Consider the following 19,397-nt stretch of genomic DNA (forward strand, 5'->3'; position numbering starts at 1 on the left):
CCATTGTTTCTAATTTTTAGGGACTCTTTAAAAACTGGCATAGTACCACTGGATTGGCATAAGGCCAATGTACTGCATTGTCTATATTTAAAAAGGGTCAAAGTCCTTACCAAGTAACTATAGTAGTAGTAACGTGTTGGTTTAACTTCTATAGTTGGGAAGATCCTGGAGAGTTTAATAAAAGGCCATATAGACGTTTTTTTGCTAGAAAAAATATTTTCAGCAACAGACAGCATGGCTTCATGAAAAGACAGAAGTTGTCAAACAAATCTGATTTTTTTTTTTACGAGGACAAACAAAACTTTAGACAAAGAAGTGGTTGTGGACATAGGATACTTGGATTTTGTAAAAGTGTTTGACACAGTTCCCCACACATGACTAATGTGTAAAGGAAAAGTCTACAGCAGGGATATGCAATTAGCGGACCTCCCGCTGTTCCAGAACTACAAGTCCCATGAGGCAGAGGCATGATGGGACTTGTAGTTTTGCAACAGCTGGAGGTCCGCTAATGGCATATGCCTGGTCTACAGGCTTGGAAAGAAAGAAAAAACAGACGAGAGGAAAAGGGAGGAGAGGGTAGGGAAAAATAGGGGGATCAGGATCAAGGGATAACAGGCTCTGGTAGCTAGTATACCTGGGGACAGTAACTAAAAATCATTGCAAAGAGGTTGCCAAAGGCAAGCCATTGAGGGGGGTCATCTTGTCTAGAAAAAAAATACATAAGATGAAATATCTCAGGTAAGGGATAAACTGACTAGGGGTCTAACGAGACAATCTCATACTCAAGGATGATGCCCTTCTGCTGACTGCACACAGCTAAGTGAAAATGTGCACAGTCCTGGTCCCCTAACAGAAAAGGAATTTCCTCTTTTCACAGCCTGGAAAAACTGCTTTCTATCCCTTCCTTTATATGTCTCTGCACTGCGACTTGCAGTCTTTCAGCCCACCCACATCCATAGATGAGTCTTTTTACCAAATTACATCTCCTATGATCCATCATAGATTTGCATTACAGTCTTTTTGATACTTCATGTCCCACTGGCTTCCTCTAGTGGATGGAAGGGGAATGGCACTGGCTAGATCAATATAGAAGCATAAATGTCTGTATGAACACATTGAGCAGCTGCAGCACAGTGTCTCTGTAGTTGCTTCTTCTCTGCCAACTAAGAAGTGGGCAATTTTCTTAATAAAATGAATTCTTATAAAAATCTGATACCTTTTTTTGGTTTATTATTTATACATTAATATTTACCCATGTGCTCCTCCTCAGTTGCTCCACAGCTTCATTATACTTATTATCCATATTTTTAATTATTATTATCCAAGTTTTAATCCATATTATATTTACCCTGCTTCACATTTAATGACAATAGTTTTCTCTTGCTTGTATTTACACATGTCTCATTTCAGCTGTTGTTTCTGTGTTTTTTTCCATAGACTACCTATCACAGATACTGCTCTTACTGTATGTTCTCATGGCAAGCATTTTATTTTGGTAATATTTATTAGTTACAATTCACAGCATTACATTTTATGCCAATAAGTATTTTACATTTTTACTTAAGTGTTTTTCTTTGAGTGACAGTTGCCTTAGCATTCAGCTCTGGTCTGATCAGAATGATGTAACATTTGGGAATGAAGATGCAGCCCAGGAACCCAGCACTGGAGGACAAGATGGCAAAGACCTCCACAGCCACCATGTATTTCCCTTTGCTGCTGAGATAAGCTGGGATGAAGGAAATCCACACACTACAGAAGACCAGCATGCTGAATGTGATGTACTGAGCTTCATTGAATGTGTCTGGAAGTCTCCTGGCTAAAAATGCTACAATAAAGCTGAACATAGCCAGACCACCCATGTATCCAACCACAATGTAAAAAGCAGTGACAGACCCCTCATTACACTGTAATATTATCTTTCCAAGCTCCACATGGGTGTTATACTCTGGGAATGGTGGGGAAAAGACTAACCAGAAGACAGAGATTGCAAGCTGCCCAGAAGAGCAGATAATCAGGAGGAGAACAGAGAATTGTTTCCTCAGCCTTTGGTTTACTTTGCTAATAGGTCTGGTAACACTAAAAGCTAAAACGACAGTAACCGTTTTAGCCAGAACTGAGGAAACTGCAACAGAAAAAGTCATCCCAAAAACAGCTTGTCGAAGAAAACAGGACATCCGATGAACAGCAAAGGACAAAGAAAAGACAGGATGAGTGACAGGAGAAGAATGAAGCTGAAGGTCCGGTTATTTGCTTTTACTATAGGTGTGTCTTTGTGCTTAACAAATATCCCCAAAATGATAATAGTTCCAAAACACAACAACAAACCCATAAACACAAGAGCAATTCCCAATGTATCGCCATAGGACAGGAAATCAGTTGTTCTTTGTATACAAGCATCTCTTCTCTCATTGGGCCATTGATCCTCTGGACACTTATAACACCTTGCCATGTCTGAAAGAGAAAAAAAAAAAGATTCTTATGTTAAAGCCCAGCTTCATATTTGATTGATTTTGCTAATATTTAGTGACAGACTTCAGGGGCCTAAAATTGGGCCTACTCGCTGTGTACATAATAACATTTGCCACAGTCCCTGTACCAACAAAATATGCTTTAATTATTGTGCTACAAGTGACATTCTCATAGGCACGTACACACCCCAGCACAATCATTTGTAAAAAAAAATGAAACACTTTCATTACATATAATTTTCTGTACCCAACCTATCTTGAAGAAGAACCTCATTAACATAATCAATGATTACTTAACAATCAGCAACCTTTATACCAAAAATCTGTTAGAATATAGGGGTTAGGAGTATATAATGTACTTAGAGTGCAGTGGTCAGGTCTATGCGAAATACCAGCATACAGGGTGCAGTTTCCAGGATTATGGCATATAGAGCACAGAGTACCAAATGTAGTGGTCAGGAGTATACCATATACAGCCAAACATACAGAATGCAGTGGCCAGGGATTAAGTCATATACAGCCCAGCATACTAAACTCAGTGGTCAGGATTATGTCATATGCAGGTCAATGTAGAGTGCAGAGTAAAGTTCCCAACAGAGTGCAGAGTGCAGTGGTCAGGAATATTGTTCATAATGAACAGCTAAGCCTTGAACAGAGACTCGATTGAGGGGGTCTACTTCAGTTCATTATTAAAAATCTAAAGTAGGGAGAGGAAACCCTGGAAAGGAGAAAATCTGTATGGTAAAGAACAAAGATCACTAGGGTACATTGTGCTATTCTAAGAATATAACCTAACAAGACCCTGTTAAAATGTGAGAAAGGATTGAAGACTTCATGTGCCAGTAGTAACACAAAGTGCAGAAATCAGTAGTATCAGTAGTATATAACACAGAATTAAGAGGTCAGTGGTAGCTAATGCAGAGTGCAAGGGTCAGGAGTAATACATATAGAGGTCTGTATTATGTAATGTACACTGCAGAATTCAGTAGCAACACAGAATGTAGGGGTCAGTAGTAAGTAACACAGGGTTAAGAGGTCAGTAGTTTGAAAAAGTAGTTTTGAATGCAGGGTCATGAATAAGTAACACAATGCAGTAGCATGTAAGGTAAGTCAGAACAAAGTAACACTGGGTACAGAGGTCAGAAGTATGCAATGCAGAGCTTACAGGTCAGGAAAATTTAATGCAGAGTGCACAACCACTGTACAGTGGCTAATTGGCCCCTGTCAGGAACTGGAGGCACAGCTGATGTGCCTGCACCACTTGACAGACACTCTGGGGGGGTTGAAACCACCTATCCCAGTTTTTTTTTCCCAACAGTATTTATTGGTATTACAGCAGTGTTACAGCATCCAAAGTTGGCAGAAATGGATAAAAATAACATGGAAGAGTAAACTAGAGGAGTAAAGGTTGGGTACATCTTGTAAAAAGAATATGAGCAAAGAAGAAATCAACAATAATGAAAATTGCTAAACATCAAGGGTGACATCCCAAGGGGCGTACCATTGGGGTTGTGGTGCCACCATTACAGATGAGCAGTCAGGCTGACCACTGTGCACAAAATGATTGGCCGTTTTTAACAGAGAACATGAGCGGTGCACTTGTTTTAAGTGAGCTTCCCAATGCGAGGTACAGTGGGAGACTTTTAGAAGATTATTAGTTGGGTTAGACCATTGAGGAAGGCTGAGGGTGCCAGAGAGGCCTGATTTTCAGGTTTTCATACATTGAGTTTCCTCCTGGTAAGAGGGGGCCAGGAGCAGTTGGTAGAATTATATGATGCCTTTTTTGTTTAATGCAGGAGAAGCATAGAAGGAGAGGACTTCTTGTGGTACTAAAATGTCTGGTTTGGTGATGGGTCCTAAGATCCATGTGGCGGACACGTAGATATTTATAAAAGTCTCTATGAGGGAGGATGTAGCGCTTTTGTAGATGTTCATAGGAGAGGAGGTTAGAGTTGTCTAGGAGGTAACCGATCAAGTGGATACCCGCTCACTGAAAGATAGGGCTTCAGTGAGGAACTCCAAAACATTTAAAGGAAGAGTCTGTAAGTAAACAGGAGCTTTTTTAAGGAGGGCAGATCAGGGTTGAAGCCAGAAGGACACAGTTGCTTTGATCATGTAGAAAGGTGAAGGCAGAGGTGCAATTCCAAGAAGGAGTGCACTCAAGAGACCATTGAGTCGTCGCCCCATAATGGCTTGTTCTATATTGGCCCATTGTTTAACTGTCGGAGGTGACCACCAGGTGGAGGCTTGATACAGGATTACAGCATTGTAGTAGCCCCTTAGATTAGGGACACCAAGACCTGTGGAAGATTTGGACCTGTATAGGATGTTGTTACAGAAACAAGTTCTTTTTTCCCCATATGTAATTGTTGAGAGTGGCTTTTAGTTTCTGTAGATAGGAGCTAGATATAGGTATAGGCAGCGTACAAAAATGGTATAGGATAGTTAGTAATATGGACATTTTGGTCCAACAGCTGCTCTTCCTGCACAGGAGATTTTCACTTTGGAAAATTCTCGCGTTTGTTGTTGTTGTATAGTCTGTAGTAATGCTTCATAGTGCTAAATATAGAGGAGCTAGGTGAAGCCAACTGTACCCCTAAATGTCTTGGGGGCCCAGGAGAAGCCCGAAGATCCCGAGAAGTGAGACTGAGCCTTTTTAGATAGAGAGATAGGGTGCATCTGGGATTTTGAGTAATTAACCTTATAAAGTGACAAGAGACTAAATTCTTACAGATGATCAGAGACCAGAGGGAGGAATGAGTCAGGATTTGAAAGGGAAATAATGACATCATTGGCATACATTCCTATTCTGTGGTCAGCATGGCCGATTTTAACCCTGAGATTTTAGGGTGAATCCTACTTGACTGAGCAAGGGTTCCATAACTAGAGCTAAGATGATAGGGGACAATGGGCACCCCTGCCTAGTGCCGTTAGTAATATTGAAGGGTTGTGAGAGGGTGCTGGAGGAGTAAACTTTAGCACAGGTGTTGGAATAAAGCCACCTATCTCGGTTTTACCTATGCCCCAGATAACATGAAATCTTTAGTAGATTTGTGATCAATACCTGTCATAGTATGGAAAATTAGGTGACAGTCTGTATTTTACTATTAGTTGTGCCTAAAAAGGAATCCATTTTCACTTTCCATCTTTTTTGCTTATTTTAATCTTACATTTTATTAGGATTAATACTACTAGGAACAGTCAGGTTTTTCCAGGAGTGCAGCATGTTCTGGCATTTCAATTAATGACAGAGAGGAGGCTGCTAGCAATGTGCATACAATCAAAAATTGTACAAATGTAACGTGGTTCCTGATAAACCAGCCAAAATTTGCTACGTAGGTGGCTGTGGGACCCCTCCTGCCCAACATCCTTCAATTGAAAAATCATAGGGGCTGGATCAAATATTTTTGGCAAAACAGCAGCTGCATCGTACAGGACGTTACGTTTCGGTCCTGGACAGATGCTATATTTTGCCTATATATGGGTTGTGGACCCTTTAAGGGGGATGATTTGTGTGCAGTTTGGAGTACTGAAGGATTTTCAACCATGCAGGGTGAGGGCTTCTGAGGTAATGTGATCCTAGAGGAAAAGACTGACTCTGAATTGATAATTTCTCATCCGGGACCCGGAATGAGAAGGTTCAGAGATACAGTATATTTGGGTGGGAAAGAACCTCCAACCTTATTTTTACAGGGACTCTGGTCCTGAAAGAGTTAACCCTACCTCCAGAAATAAGCCCTTAAACACAGGAAGCTCCTTGAGTATGCACAGTGTAGTAGTGAGTGGAGAGTAGGCAAGTGTCTGGAGTGCTACATGTCTGCTGGAAGCTGCCTAAAAGTTCTTGTATTGAACTTTACTTCCTGCAGGTAAAAACCTTGTTTGTGTGTGTAGAGTTAAGCCATTTTTGTTTGTTACCAAAAGTATTATTTTTTTGCCTTGAGAAAAACAAAGACTATTTATTTAAAAATGGCTTTACTTGTAGTCTACAATAGGTATTCTGATAACTGGCTGCAGCAGCTGAAGGAGCAGAATTTTGGGTTAGAATTTTTAACAGTGTATGGCTAGCCTTAGGAGATTCAGAATAGTTTAGAGGGAAGAAACCAGCATTCAAAAACCTTAAAAAAATGTCTAGCTCTGATGCTTTTTTAATTATCTTAATATTGCAACAAGTGATTTTTTTTTATGATTGCCCCCCCCCCCAGTCATGTAGGCAATGAGTACACTTTCACATCTACACATTAGCTTTTTCTATTACAATGTACCTTTTACACATTTATTTAAGGGGCTGTATATCTGGGGTCCCCTTATTTTAACCGCTACAATATCAGAGACTTCCACCCCCTTCCTGCCCTGGCCAATTTTCAGATTTCAGCACTGTCACGCATTGAATGATAATTACTCAGCCATGCAACATTGTACTCAAATACAATTTATCTGTTCAGCTAAACTAAAGACTGGAGGCAGAATCCACACATGGCAAAGGGAAAGTAGAACTTACATATTATATAATTAAGGCGTAATTATTGAATAAGAAAGGTCATAGTATTAGAGGTACCAACCATTTTTATTGGTGATCTCATTTTCTGGGCAGGGCACACAATAGTGACAACACGGTTGCCCTCCTTTATGTTGAAGTTTTTGGTATCGAGGGAGGCAGCACTCGGAGCACAGAGAATGTGGAGTCTGAAGATAAAATCCAGTTTGTAAGTCAATATATTATATTTTTGATGGTGTTCTAGAATAATTATTACCAATATTTATTAAGTTTTCCTATATGTACTGTATAAACAACCCTTTTGTAAGAAAGGTTTACAAAACCACATTACAAGACCACATTTTTATAGCATGCAACACTTTGCAATGATGTGCTCATTACCCTTTTTTTCTAACACAGTGTTTAAAGCATTTCTAAACCCAATAACAAAAATGTCAAATATTACAGCTTTCAAGTCATTAGTTAAGGTGGCTGCATTCGTTTTATTTTTAAAGGCTAAGAACATTTGTTGCAAGTACAGAAAATACTTGTTGATCTTGTTGGAAGCAGGTTCCTTGTCAGTTCCTGTGAGCTAAACAGGAAAATCAAAAACAAAAAAAATTTTCTTGGCTAAACTACCTGTGCCATCAAAGTGATTGTAAGCCTTCATTTTTTTTTTAATTTAAAATAACAAACATGTCATACTTACTGCCACTGTGCATCTCATTTTGCACAGAGTGGCCCCCGATCGTCCTTTTCTGGGGTCCTTCGGCGGGCTCTCACGGCTTCACCCCACAATAGGGATAAAACTTTTTCGCAGAAGGGAGTTTAACAAGACTTGTGGCCACTCATTAAAATTAGAAGAAAAGAGGTTTAACCTTAAACTACGTAGAGGGTTCTTTACTGTAAGAGTGGCAAAGATGTGGACTTCCCTTCCACAGGCGGTGGTCTCAGCGGGGAGCATCGATAGTTTCAAGAAACTATTAGATAGGCACCTGAACCACCACAACATATAGGGATATACAATGTAATACTGACATATAATCACACACATAGGTTGGACTTGATGGGCTTGTGTCACCTACTATACTTTGCTAAGATAACCCCCTAGTAGAAGCGTTCTTCTGAGGGGGTTAACTTTCGGGCGTAGTCACAAATTTTAGATTCAGCCCCACCCCCCTGCACTCGCGTCATTGGATTTGATTGACAGCAGCAGGAGCCAATGGCTGCGCTGCTATCAATCTATCCAATCAAAAGCTGGGACCCCACACAAAGAGGGACATCGCGTCTCCACCGAGGGAAAAACGGGGCTCAGGTAAGTAAAACGGGGGGCTTGGGGGCCGGTCACTGCCAGAAGTTTTTTCACCTTAATGCATAGGATGCATTAAGGTTAAAAAACACGAGGGTTTACAACCCCTTTAAGTATCATGTAATGAATATGAACAAAGACTGACATATTTGACGTCTAGCCTGTGAGGCAACCATAACTGTCCCCATAGATATCCTCATAGCTATCGTGGAAAAATAAGCACAGATTTGAAGGGGCATGATGTGTGTTGTTTTTGGGATTATGGAGCAGTAAAATTGCGGCTCAGCTGTCTGTTTTTACTACCTCCAAGCTGCCCATGTGAAAGAGCATAAAAAGCCTGAAGAAGGAAGCTAATGCATCCACTACATACAATATAAGGATTGCAATGTACAAAAAAATTTTGTTTTGGGTTTGTGAACACTTTAAATTAGGAAAGAATAAAAAAAATGTAATTACAAACTATTACTTGTTAGGTGTTTTGTTTTCTTGGTTTCGGCACTTTTTACCTTTTTTCTTTTTTATTATTTTTGTGTTTTTTTGTGTTATGTGGACTTTATGCTATTTGAGCAAAACAGTTGTTTTTTCATTGACCAAAAAATGCTTTCTTTAATCTTAAATTTGATGTATATGTGGTTTTATCTATTTATGTACAATAAAATATATATTTTTTATACATTTATATTTGAGTGGCTCCTTTAAAGTCCCATTTATGTAAATAGTCTTTTCACTTTAAATCTGGGGATATGTAGCCTGAATCATTCTGACAATATCAATCTTATTTTCAAAAATGCAGTTGATATATTTAAATCAGCCATATGTTGCACAACACTAACAACAAAATGACACAATGGTATGGCATGGGACTTTTAAGCCACAGCATTAATTTTCCTGTTAATTTTTTTTTTTTTTTTTTCGTATCCATTTAAAAATTTACACCTAAGTATAAACTCGTATTGCACAACAATTTCGGGTACATCATGGTAACATACAAAATGTGAAAAAATCCAACATCAGTAAGGGGTGTATTGTTTAAATGTGATTGTTGTTTAAAATCTGTTTTGGTGGCTCCTGACAAAGAGGACAATGTCCAGAAAACATGTTGAGCCATAAAGACTAATATATGCAACCAATTCACCAATGCTGGATTGTTTCACATTTTGTATTTTACCACGATGTACCTGAAATTGTTGTGCAATACTAGTTTATACTTATGTGTATATTTTTAAACAAAAATGTTGGCTGTTTGAACCTGTATGCACAGATTCTCCCCTCCCTGTTCTGTCCCCCTGGACAAGTCTGAATAAGACAGAGCCTTTGGAGTCAGGCTGCACATGCTCAGTTTGGTGTGTATTGGTGTGAGGTTTTGGTGTGAGGTTTTTTTTTTTCTCGGGAGAGTGCATGCGTCAGCACAGGGCCAATCAGCACTGCCCAGACAGAGGGTCAGGAGCTCTGCATCCTGATAGTGCAGTATGAAAACTCCTCTTACAAGCTTCACCAGGAACTGATAGAAATTACAAGACTGCTATATACTGCTGATGAGAAAAGGTATTTAGGAATTTCTATTTACTAAAATATTTGCATTTCCATGTTCTGTGTACTGTGGGAGACCAGATATAGTGAATGCAGTGGCCTGGGTTTAGTAACACTTTAAAAGTCCCATGCCATACCATAGTGTAATATTGATGTTAGTTTCAATTTAGGGATTTGACATTTAAACTTCTCATAATTTGACTGGGTTGTACAACACTGTATGAACTCCCCGCAGTCCATCCATTCTGCTCTAAAAGTTCAGGGGGGCAACTCTAATACAATTATATACAGTGGCGGCTGGTTAACCCCCACCCCCTGGTTGGTCACCAGCCCCACACTTACCCCATCTAGGTCGTGGGCAGCACTTCCTCCGGGTGGAGGATGGTGGCTTCCCCTGCATCTCCTCCTCCACAGCTTCACTGTGGCTTCTGCCGTGCTCTGCTCCCCAAACCCACCCTTTTTTTGAAGTAAATTAGAGCCTCAGGCTTGGCTTCTAAAAAAGAAAAACCCCATTGAAATCCATGTGTCCAGCACCCTGCATGTAGATTAGGGGCCAGGCGCATGGATTAGGGGGCATCGCTCCTGCACCCCATAAGGACGGGCCGTCACTGCTTATATAAGAGCAATGGTCAGAAGTCCACAAACCTCTGGCCATGTAATGCCTTGTAATGCATGGTAATCTATTGTTTCTCAACTTCAATATAATCAGTTTCTTTTCAAAAAGTATTTTATACCTAAAATACTAAGTTACAGTGTCTTGAAAAAGTATTCACACCCCTTTTTTTTCCACATTTTGTGATGTTTCAACCAAAAACGTAAATAAATTTTATTGGGATTTTATGAGATAGACCAACACAAAGTGGCACATAATTGTGAAGTGGAAGGAAAATGATAAATGGTTTTTATTTTTTTTTTACAAATAAATATCTGAAAAGCATGCATTTGTATTCAGCCCCCTTTACTCTGATACCCCTAACTAAAATCTAGTGGAACCAATTGCCTTCAGAAGTCACCTAATTAGTAAATAGAGTCCACCTGTGTGTAATATAATCTCAGTATAAATACAGCTGTTCTGTGAAGCCCTCAGAGTCGGTTCACAGTGAGGCAGCACGACTTGCAGCAAGACTGCCTCAGGCAACTTGAACACGACAGCAGCGGCGAAGTCAATGCAAGTCGTCTCAAATTGCCCCCAAAGTAGTACAGGAACCTTTTTCTAAGTTGGAGCGACTTGCGCCTCTCCGATTAGAATGGTTCCATTGTACAGAACGGGACGCAACTTGTCAGGCGGCTAAGTCGCCTGACAAGTCGTCCCAGTGTGAACAAGCTCTCAGAGGTTTGTTAGAGAACCTTAGTGAACAAACAGCATCATGAAGGCCAAGGAACACACCAGACAGGTCAGGGATAAAGTTGTAGAGAAGATTAAAGCAGGGTTAGGTTATAAAAAATATCCCAAGCTTTGAATAACTCATGGAGCATTGTTCAATCCATCATCCGAAAATGGAAAGAGTATGGCACAACTGCAAACCTACCAAGACATGGCCGTCCACCTAAACTGAAAGGCTGGAAAAGGAGAGCATTAATCAGAGAACAGCCAAGAGGCCCATGGTAACTCTGGAGGAGCTGCAGAGATCCACAGCTCAGGTGGGAGAATGTGTCCACAGGACAACTATTAGTCGTACACTCCACAAATCTGGCCTTTATGGAAGAGTGGCAAAAAGAAAGCTGTTGTTGAAAGAAAGCCATAAGAAGTCCCGTTTGCTGTTTGCGAGAAGCCATGTGGGGGACACAGAAAACATGTGGAAAAAGGTGCTCTGGTCATCAGACCAAAATTAAACTTTTTGGCCTAAACGCTATGTATGGTGGAAAACTAACACTGCACATCACCCTGAACACACCATCCCCACCGTGAAACATGGTGGTGGCAGCATTGTGTTGTGGGGATGCTTTCTTCAGCAGTGACAGGGAAGCTGTTCAGAGTTGATGAGACGATGGATGGAGCCAAATACAGGGCAATCTAAGAAAACCAGTTATGGTGCGTACACACGATCGGAATTTTGGTCGGAAAAAGCTATGATGGTTTTCCAACGGGATTCCGCTCAAGCTTGTCTTGCGTACACGTGGTCAAACCAAATTCCGACCATCAAGAACGCGGTGACGTACAACAAGTATGATGGGACTAGAAAAAGGAAGTTCACTATCCAGTGTGTCACCCTTTGGGCTCCTTCTGCTGATCTTGTGTTTATCTCGTGTTAGTAGAAGTTTGGTGAGAGGCGATTCACACTTTTCAGACTCGTGCTTTTTCAGATCATTTTACTGCTGTTCAGTTTGTGCTTGTAGGTTTGTATCTGTTTTTCAGTGTGTGTAGTCAGTTCGTATCTGTTTTTCACTGCGTTCTTGTCCGCTCGTTACTGATTTTCAGCTCGCTCTTCACAGGCCTTGCTGTTCTTCAGTGCATTCTGTTTAGTTCGTTCTGACCAGTTGACCTTTTTGAAGCCATGTTGCTGTGCAGGGGTTTGGTGTTGGGGTTCTTATTTTGACCCAAGCCCAGTCCATGAACAGGGTGGGGAGGAGTTCATGGACCAAGAATTGGTTACTCCAGCGTGACCAATTCTCTCATATGCCTTTGCTGCGGGAGATCCAGGAGAATAACCTTGATGATTTCAGGAATTTTCTCCGGATAACGGACCCCGTTTTTCACCATTTGTTGCCTTTGCTCACCCCTTATATTACCAAGCAGGGCACCTGCATGTGGCAAGCCATCACTCCGGAGTAGAGGCTAGTCGCCATGTTGTGGTACTTGGCGATGGGGAGAAGTCTACAGGACCTCAAGTTCTCTACAGGCATCTCCCCCCAGGCTCTGGGGATCATTATTCCAGAGACCTGTTCTGCTATCATTCAGGTCCTGCAGAAGTACTATATTAGGGTAAGTTTTCTCCTTTAACATTACATTATATGTATTTAATGTTTGCTAATGTATTGTATTTCTTTCATCATTCCATAATTACCTTGATTGTAATATGCTGTGAATGTCTTCTTTATCCTCATGCATGCTGTAATATTTTAATGCTCCTTTTTTGTCCTTCATGCATATTTGCCTTCACTAACCTCCCCAGCATGCTATCCTGGGCCCATATACACCTAGCCTAGGCACTTAACAATGTACTTTGTCAGCTCCATTGTAGTGCTTTACCCTAAACACCCCCTAAAATGTGTCCAAATGTTATTGTTGTCCTTAAATTCAGGCAGAGTGCCAGAGGCTTTTTGTTTTCTCCCAAACTCATTAAGAACCCCCCCCCCCTAAAATTTTTACAATGGGCCATCAGAGGGGGTGAGGAATCTGATAAGTGGACCTTATATTTTTGTCTTTAAATCTTTAAATACTCCTTAAAATAAATGTTATACTGATGTTGGGCAAGAATGTTTGTGTATAATCTGCTTGCAATGCTTATTTGCAAAATTACTAATTTTTCTTTTTGGTTTGACTCCACAGTTTCCTTCAACGCCACAGGAATGGCAGACTGTGGCCTCCCATTTTGCTCATCATTGGGACTTTCCCAACTGTGGAAGGGCAATCGATGGCAAACACAGCCACATCATCCCACCACCCCATTCGGGGTCATACTATTTTAACTATAAGGGGTTTCATAGTATCGTGTTGATGGCGGTGGTGTCAGCGACATATAGGTTTCTTTATGTAGATGTGGGGAAGAATGGCTGGATGTTGGATGGTGGAGTCTTTGCCCAGACCGAGTTCTACAGACGTCTCCAGAGTGGTGGCTTTGGATTGCCACCTGCTGAAGAGAACCTGGAAGGACTCCCATTTGTTTTTATAGCTGATGAAGCATTTGGTCTGGGTAATCACATGATGAGGCCATTCCCCCAGAGGACCCTCACCCCAGAGAAGAGGGTTTTTAATTACCGGCTGGCCAGAGCCAGAAGAGTCGTGGAGAATACCTGGATAATGGCCAGCCGGTTCCGCTTATTTCTAACATCAATTAACATGGCAGAGTACAAACTTAACCACATTGTTTTATCCTGCTGCATACTGCACAACTTTTTAAAATGAAATGCAGCTGGTTATGTTGCCACAGTTGGGCCTGAGGCCGGACTTCATGAGAATCCAATGACAGCCCTGGAAGCTGGCCTTCCTGGCTTGCCCCCCCCAAAGCGCCTGTGAAGTACGTGAAAGATATGTGGAATATTTTACAGGTAAGGGGGCCATTACTATGCCAGCTAATTTTTAAATATTTTCAAAATAAAAAAAATTGATATGATAAAATCTTGATTTGTATTTACTGCTTGTGTTTCTTTTATCTGTCTCCTAGGTTCTCCTAGTGCACTTGTAGTGCCAAGTGGTTTTAACATTATTTAAATAACACCCATTGTCCCTGTAAACACCAACTTAATACAAAAAGTGTTATTGAAAGAAGAAGCCACACATTGTTGAGTAGAAAGCCTTTTACTCTGTGCACATTCACATGTGAGTTCTAAAACATTTTGTGGTAAAAAAAACACATCTAGACAGCAATGTCCTAAACTTCTTTTAATACAAATTAGCATGACAAAATGTAGTTAACCCTGTATCTGCCCAAAACATCTTATTTAGTTAACAAACGAACAATGTTTCTTACAACCGATTACTGTGCCCATGAACATGAAAGTAGCCATTTTAAACTGTACTACAGTAAAGAAAAGCACATGGAGCAGCATGCAAGTAATAATAAGAATAGAAACACACACCAACTACTTACTTATTAGAAGAACTTTCTTGATCCTTCTGTACTGATCCTGCTCCCTCAATTTGAGGTCTGACCAGCATTTCCTCAATTGCTCCTTGGATCGTCGTACCCCAAAATTCCAGTGCAGACTCTTCACAACTTTAGTCATGATCTTGGCCTTTCTCACATTTGGGTTTAGGTACGGTCCATACTTCCCATCATAGTCGGCCCTCTTCAATATGTCCACCATCTCCACCATCTCACCAAAGGACATATTGGAGGGCTTAAATCTTCTCCTCCAGGATTGGCACGTTTCTTGCTCTGGGCTTTCCTCCTCCTCGTTACTGCTTTTATGCACCTGTTGTGTCTCCGCCATGTCATCTCCCACTGCGCCGAAAGAGAAGAGGCGGGGAATATTCTAGAAAGAACATCGGGGCGGGAGACGTGGGTGAAGTTTCATGCATTCGCAGTGTATATAAAGCTAACACACGTGTGTTGTACCTACGTTCTGTGTGCGGAGGAAGGAGGACCGGAAGCGCCGAACGTTATAACGAAGGTAACATTTTAACTTGGGACATCAGTGGCCTATACTGATTCGAGATTTAGGCCTATATTGGCATAAGATTTGGAGAGTTTAGCCTGATATTAGTGTTTTGGTCTTGTGTTTTGTCTTTCAGCAAATATGAAACAATTCAAAGAACCTGAATTCATGGGCCAGTTCATAGACAGATAAAGGGATATGAGAAATTTGTGGGAGGTTAAAAACCCCTTATATCACAATAAATCAGCTAGGAAGGCATCGCTGGAGAAACTGCTGCAAATTGTGAAGACACAGGTCCCTGACGCAGACATTGAGTTTGTGGAGAAGGAAATTGGTAGCTTGAGAAGCATGTATAGGAAGGAGCTTAATAAGGTCCAGGCTTCCATGAGATCAGGAGCTGCAGCAGAGGATGTGTATGTACCCAGTCTGTGGTACTACAACAGGATGCCGTTTCTGGAATCACTTTCTACACTTCCATCCAGCCTTCCCTCAACCCTTCCCTCAACCCCAGCTGAAGTTTCCGAGGACCAACCTGGGCCTTCCATCCTGTAAGAAGTTGAGGAGCCCAGCTGGAGCCAGGTATAGTGTTTTTTAAAATATTTATTGTCCAAAAATGATTGTTGTTAACTAGATGTTATTATTGCTAACAAATTAATGATTTAACAAAAAGTGTTTGACATATCACTAGACAGTAGGGGCCAAAAATGATTGGGACAAGAATGAAAAATCCTGAGGTCAGAATGATAGTCTTTTCTATTTACTAACATTCAATTTGCAACAGTCATGAGCTGAAAATTGTGTGTGATTGATGAACCAAAAACTAAAACTATGTCCCTTTTTCATATACAGGAAGACCTCAGCCAGGACGAGGCTCTGGAATGTGGCAACCAGGAGAAGGAGAGGGTAAGTGTCAGCCAGGAGGTGGCCAGGCCCAGTAGCCTCACCCAATCCCAGGTGCCTCCCCTCCGCCTTACAACAAAAAGGGCCAGGAAGGGGAGTAACATGGAGGAGGCAGCACTGGGATTTATTAAGGACGCTAATGCGGCCCTGAAAAGCCCCCCCCCCCGACGCTGAAGAGGCCTATGGCTGCTATGTAGCTGCTAAATTGCAGCAAATGGAGGAAGGCCAACGCTTCAGGTGTGAGAAATGTATTTTTGAGGCCATTCAGAAGGGGTTGAGTGGCCAAATAAGTGATGACATGCACTTATGTGTGCTCACTCATCCTCCTCCTCCTCCTCCTGCCACAGTCCACCTACAGAGCCACAGCCTCCAAGGAAGTCTGCAGGGAAGGCTGCAGGGAAGTGTGGAGGGAAGGCTGCAGGGAAGACAAGAAAGTGATGGCCTGGGTTCAGTCTGGTCTGACAGAAGACGCAGGCTGTTGTAGTACCACAGCCTGGGGACATATATTTCATCTGCTGCTGTTCATGATCTTGGGGAGTCCAGGACCAGATTGTGCTCCCCATTATATGGACTTCTCATGCTACCAATTTTATTTCCAAAATTGTTGATGTGTGCCCTGGGGGCCAAAGGCTTCGCAAATTCCAGCAGTTTCTCCAGCATTGCCTTCCTCTTTATTATCTTTATTATCTGGCTTTAAAAAAAGATTATTCATGAGAGCACGAGAATTAATAAAGAAAGAAGTTTGTGAGAACTCTGTGTGAATATGAGCAGCAAAACAACTTCATTCTTCTAGCATTATAAAGAAGAAGAGAATGCGCTGCATTAAATTATTGAAAAAATTTCAGCATGACGAATGTGCCATCTCCATTACGAACGGTAGTTTTACCAGACCGAGCGCTTCCGTCTTGTACTTGAATCTGAGCATGCATGAATTTTTGTGCGTCAAAATTGCATGCACACGAACACATTTTCGGATAGGAACTTTTTCCGACCGAAAAATTGAGAACCTGCTCTCAATCTTTTGCTGGCGGTAATTCGGCCAGCAAAAGTCCGATGGAGCATACACACGGTCGCATTTTCTGACCAAAAGCTCTCATCGGTCTTTTGCTGGCCGAATTTCCGATCGTGTGTATGCAGCATTAGAGTCTGCAAAATACAGTTGTGCGAAAAGTATTTGCCCCCTTGATTTTTCAGTTTTTTGCATATTTGTCACACTTAAATGATTCAGATCATCAAAAAATTTTAATATCACACATACAGTGGGGACAGAAAGTATTCAGATCCCCTTAAATTTTTCACTCTTTGTTATATTGCAGCCATTTGCTAAAATCATTTAAGTTAATTTTCTTCTCTAACAGCACCCCATATTGACAGAAAAACAAAGAGTTGTTGACATTTTTGCAGATTTATTAAAAAAGAAAAACTGAAATTTCACATGGTCCTAAGTATTCAGACCCTTTGCTGTGACACTCATATATTTAACTCAGGTGCTGTCCATTTCTTCTGATCATCCTTGAGATGGTTCTACACCTTCATTTGAGTCCAGCTGTGTTTGATTATACTGATTGGACTTGATTAGGAAAGCCACATACCTGTCTATATAAGACCTTACAGTTCACAGTGCATGTCAGAGCAAATGAGAATCATGAGGTCAAAGGAACTGCCTGAAGAGCTCAGAGACAGAATTGTGACAAGGCACAGATCTGGCCAAGGTTACAAAAAAATTTCTGCTGCACTTAAGGTTCTGAAGAGCACAGTGGCCTCCATAATCCATAGATGGAAGATGTTTGGGATGACCAGAACCCTTCCCAGAGCTGGCCATCCGGCCAAACTGAGCTATCGGGGGAGAAGCGCCTTGGTGAGAGAGGTAAAGAAGAACCCAAAGATCACTGTGGCTGAGCTCCAGAGATGCAGTCTGGAGATGGGAGAAAGTTGTAGAAAGTCAACCATCACTGCAGTCATCCACCAGTCAGGGCTTTATGGCAGAGTGGCCCGACAGAAGCCTCTCCTCAGTGCAAGACACATGAAAGCCCACATGGAGTTTGCTAAAAAAACACCTCAAGGACTCCAAGATGGTGAAAAATAAGATTCTCTGGTCTGATGAGGCCAAGATAGAACTTTTTGGCCTTAATTCTAAGCGGTATGTGTGGAGAAAACCAGGCACTGCTTATCACCTGTCCAATACAGTCCCAACAGTGAAGCATGGTGGTGGCAGCATCATGCTGTGGGGGTGTTATTCAGCTGCAGGGACAGGACAACTTTTTTGCAATCGAGGGAAAGATGAATGCGGCCAAGTACAGGGATATCCTGGATGAAAACCTTCTCCAGAGTGCTCAGGACCTCAGACTGGGCCAAAGATTTACCTTCCAACAAGACAATGACCCTAAGCACACAGCTAAAATAACGAAGGAGTGGCTTCACAACAACTCTGTGACTGTTCTTGAATGGCCCAGCCAGAGCCCTAAATTAAAACCCAATTGAGCATCTCTGGAGAGACCTAAAAATGGCTGTCCACCAACGTTTCCCATCCAACCTGACAGAACTGGAGAGGATCTGCAAGGAGGAATGGCAGAGGATCCCCAAATCCAGGTGTGAAAAACTTGTTGCATCTTTCCCAAAAAGACTCATGGCTGTATTAGATCAAAAGGGTGCTTCTACTAAATACTGAGCAAAGGGTCTGAATACTTAGGACCATGTGATATTTCAGTTTTTCTTTTTTAATAAATCTGCAAAAATGTCAACAATTCTGTGTTTTTCTGTCAATATGGGTGCTGTGTGTACATTAATGAGGGGAAAAAATTAACTTAAATGATTTTAGCAAATGGCTACAATATTACAAAGAGTGAAAATTTTAAGGGGGTCTGAATACTCCCCACTGTAGATAACCCAAGTAAATACAAAATGCAGTTTTTAAATGATAATTTAATTTATTAAGGGAAAAAAGCTCTCCAAACTTGCCTGGCCCTATGTGAAAAAGTACAGTAATTCACCCCTCCTTGCTAAATCATGAATGAACTGTAATTAATAATTTTTTTTTTGGAAAGCTGAGTTAACCACTTCAGCCCCGGACCATTTGGCTGGCCAAAGACCAGAGCACTTTTTGTGATTCGGCACTGCGCGGTCGCGCGACGTGGCTCCCAAACAAAACTGACGTCCTTCTTTTCCCACAAATAGAGCTTTCTTTTGGTGGTATTTGATCAACTCTGCGGTTTTTATTTTTTGCGCTATAAACAAAAAAGAGCGTCAATTTTGAAAAAAAACGCATTATTTTTTACTTTTTGCTATAATAAATATCCCCAAAAAATATATTAAAAAAATGTTTTTTTCCTCAGTTTAGGCTAGGGATGAGCTTCGTGTTTGAGTCGAACCCATGTTCGACTCGAACATCGGCTGTTCGATCGTTCGCCGAATTGCGAACGTTATGGGCCGTTCGCGCTAAATGCGTGTGGCGCGTCAC

At 41.3% G+C, this 19,397-nt stretch overlaps 1 protein-coding gene across 1 annotated transcript in view; it reads right to left on the reverse strand.

The window, feature by feature from the left end:
* Positions 1-1,556: 1,556 nt before the first annotated feature.
* Positions 1,557-19,397, reverse strand: part of LOC141141142 (vomeronasal type-2 receptor 26-like) — a 64,266-nt gene continuing 46,425 nt past the window's right edge. The window contains exon 5 of the mRNA XM_073628847.1: positions 1,557-2,152. Within this exon, the coding sequence (XP_073484948.1) occupies positions 1,557-2,152 (596 nt within the window). The remainder of the gene's footprint in view (positions 2,153-19,397) is intronic.

The sequence above is a fragment of the Aquarana catesbeiana genome, linkage group LG04 (assembly GCF_042186555.1).
Source record: "Aquarana catesbeiana isolate 2022-GZ linkage group LG04, ASM4218655v1, whole genome shotgun sequence".
NCBI lineage: Eukaryota > Metazoa > Chordata > Amphibia > Anura > Ranidae > Aquarana > Aquarana catesbeiana.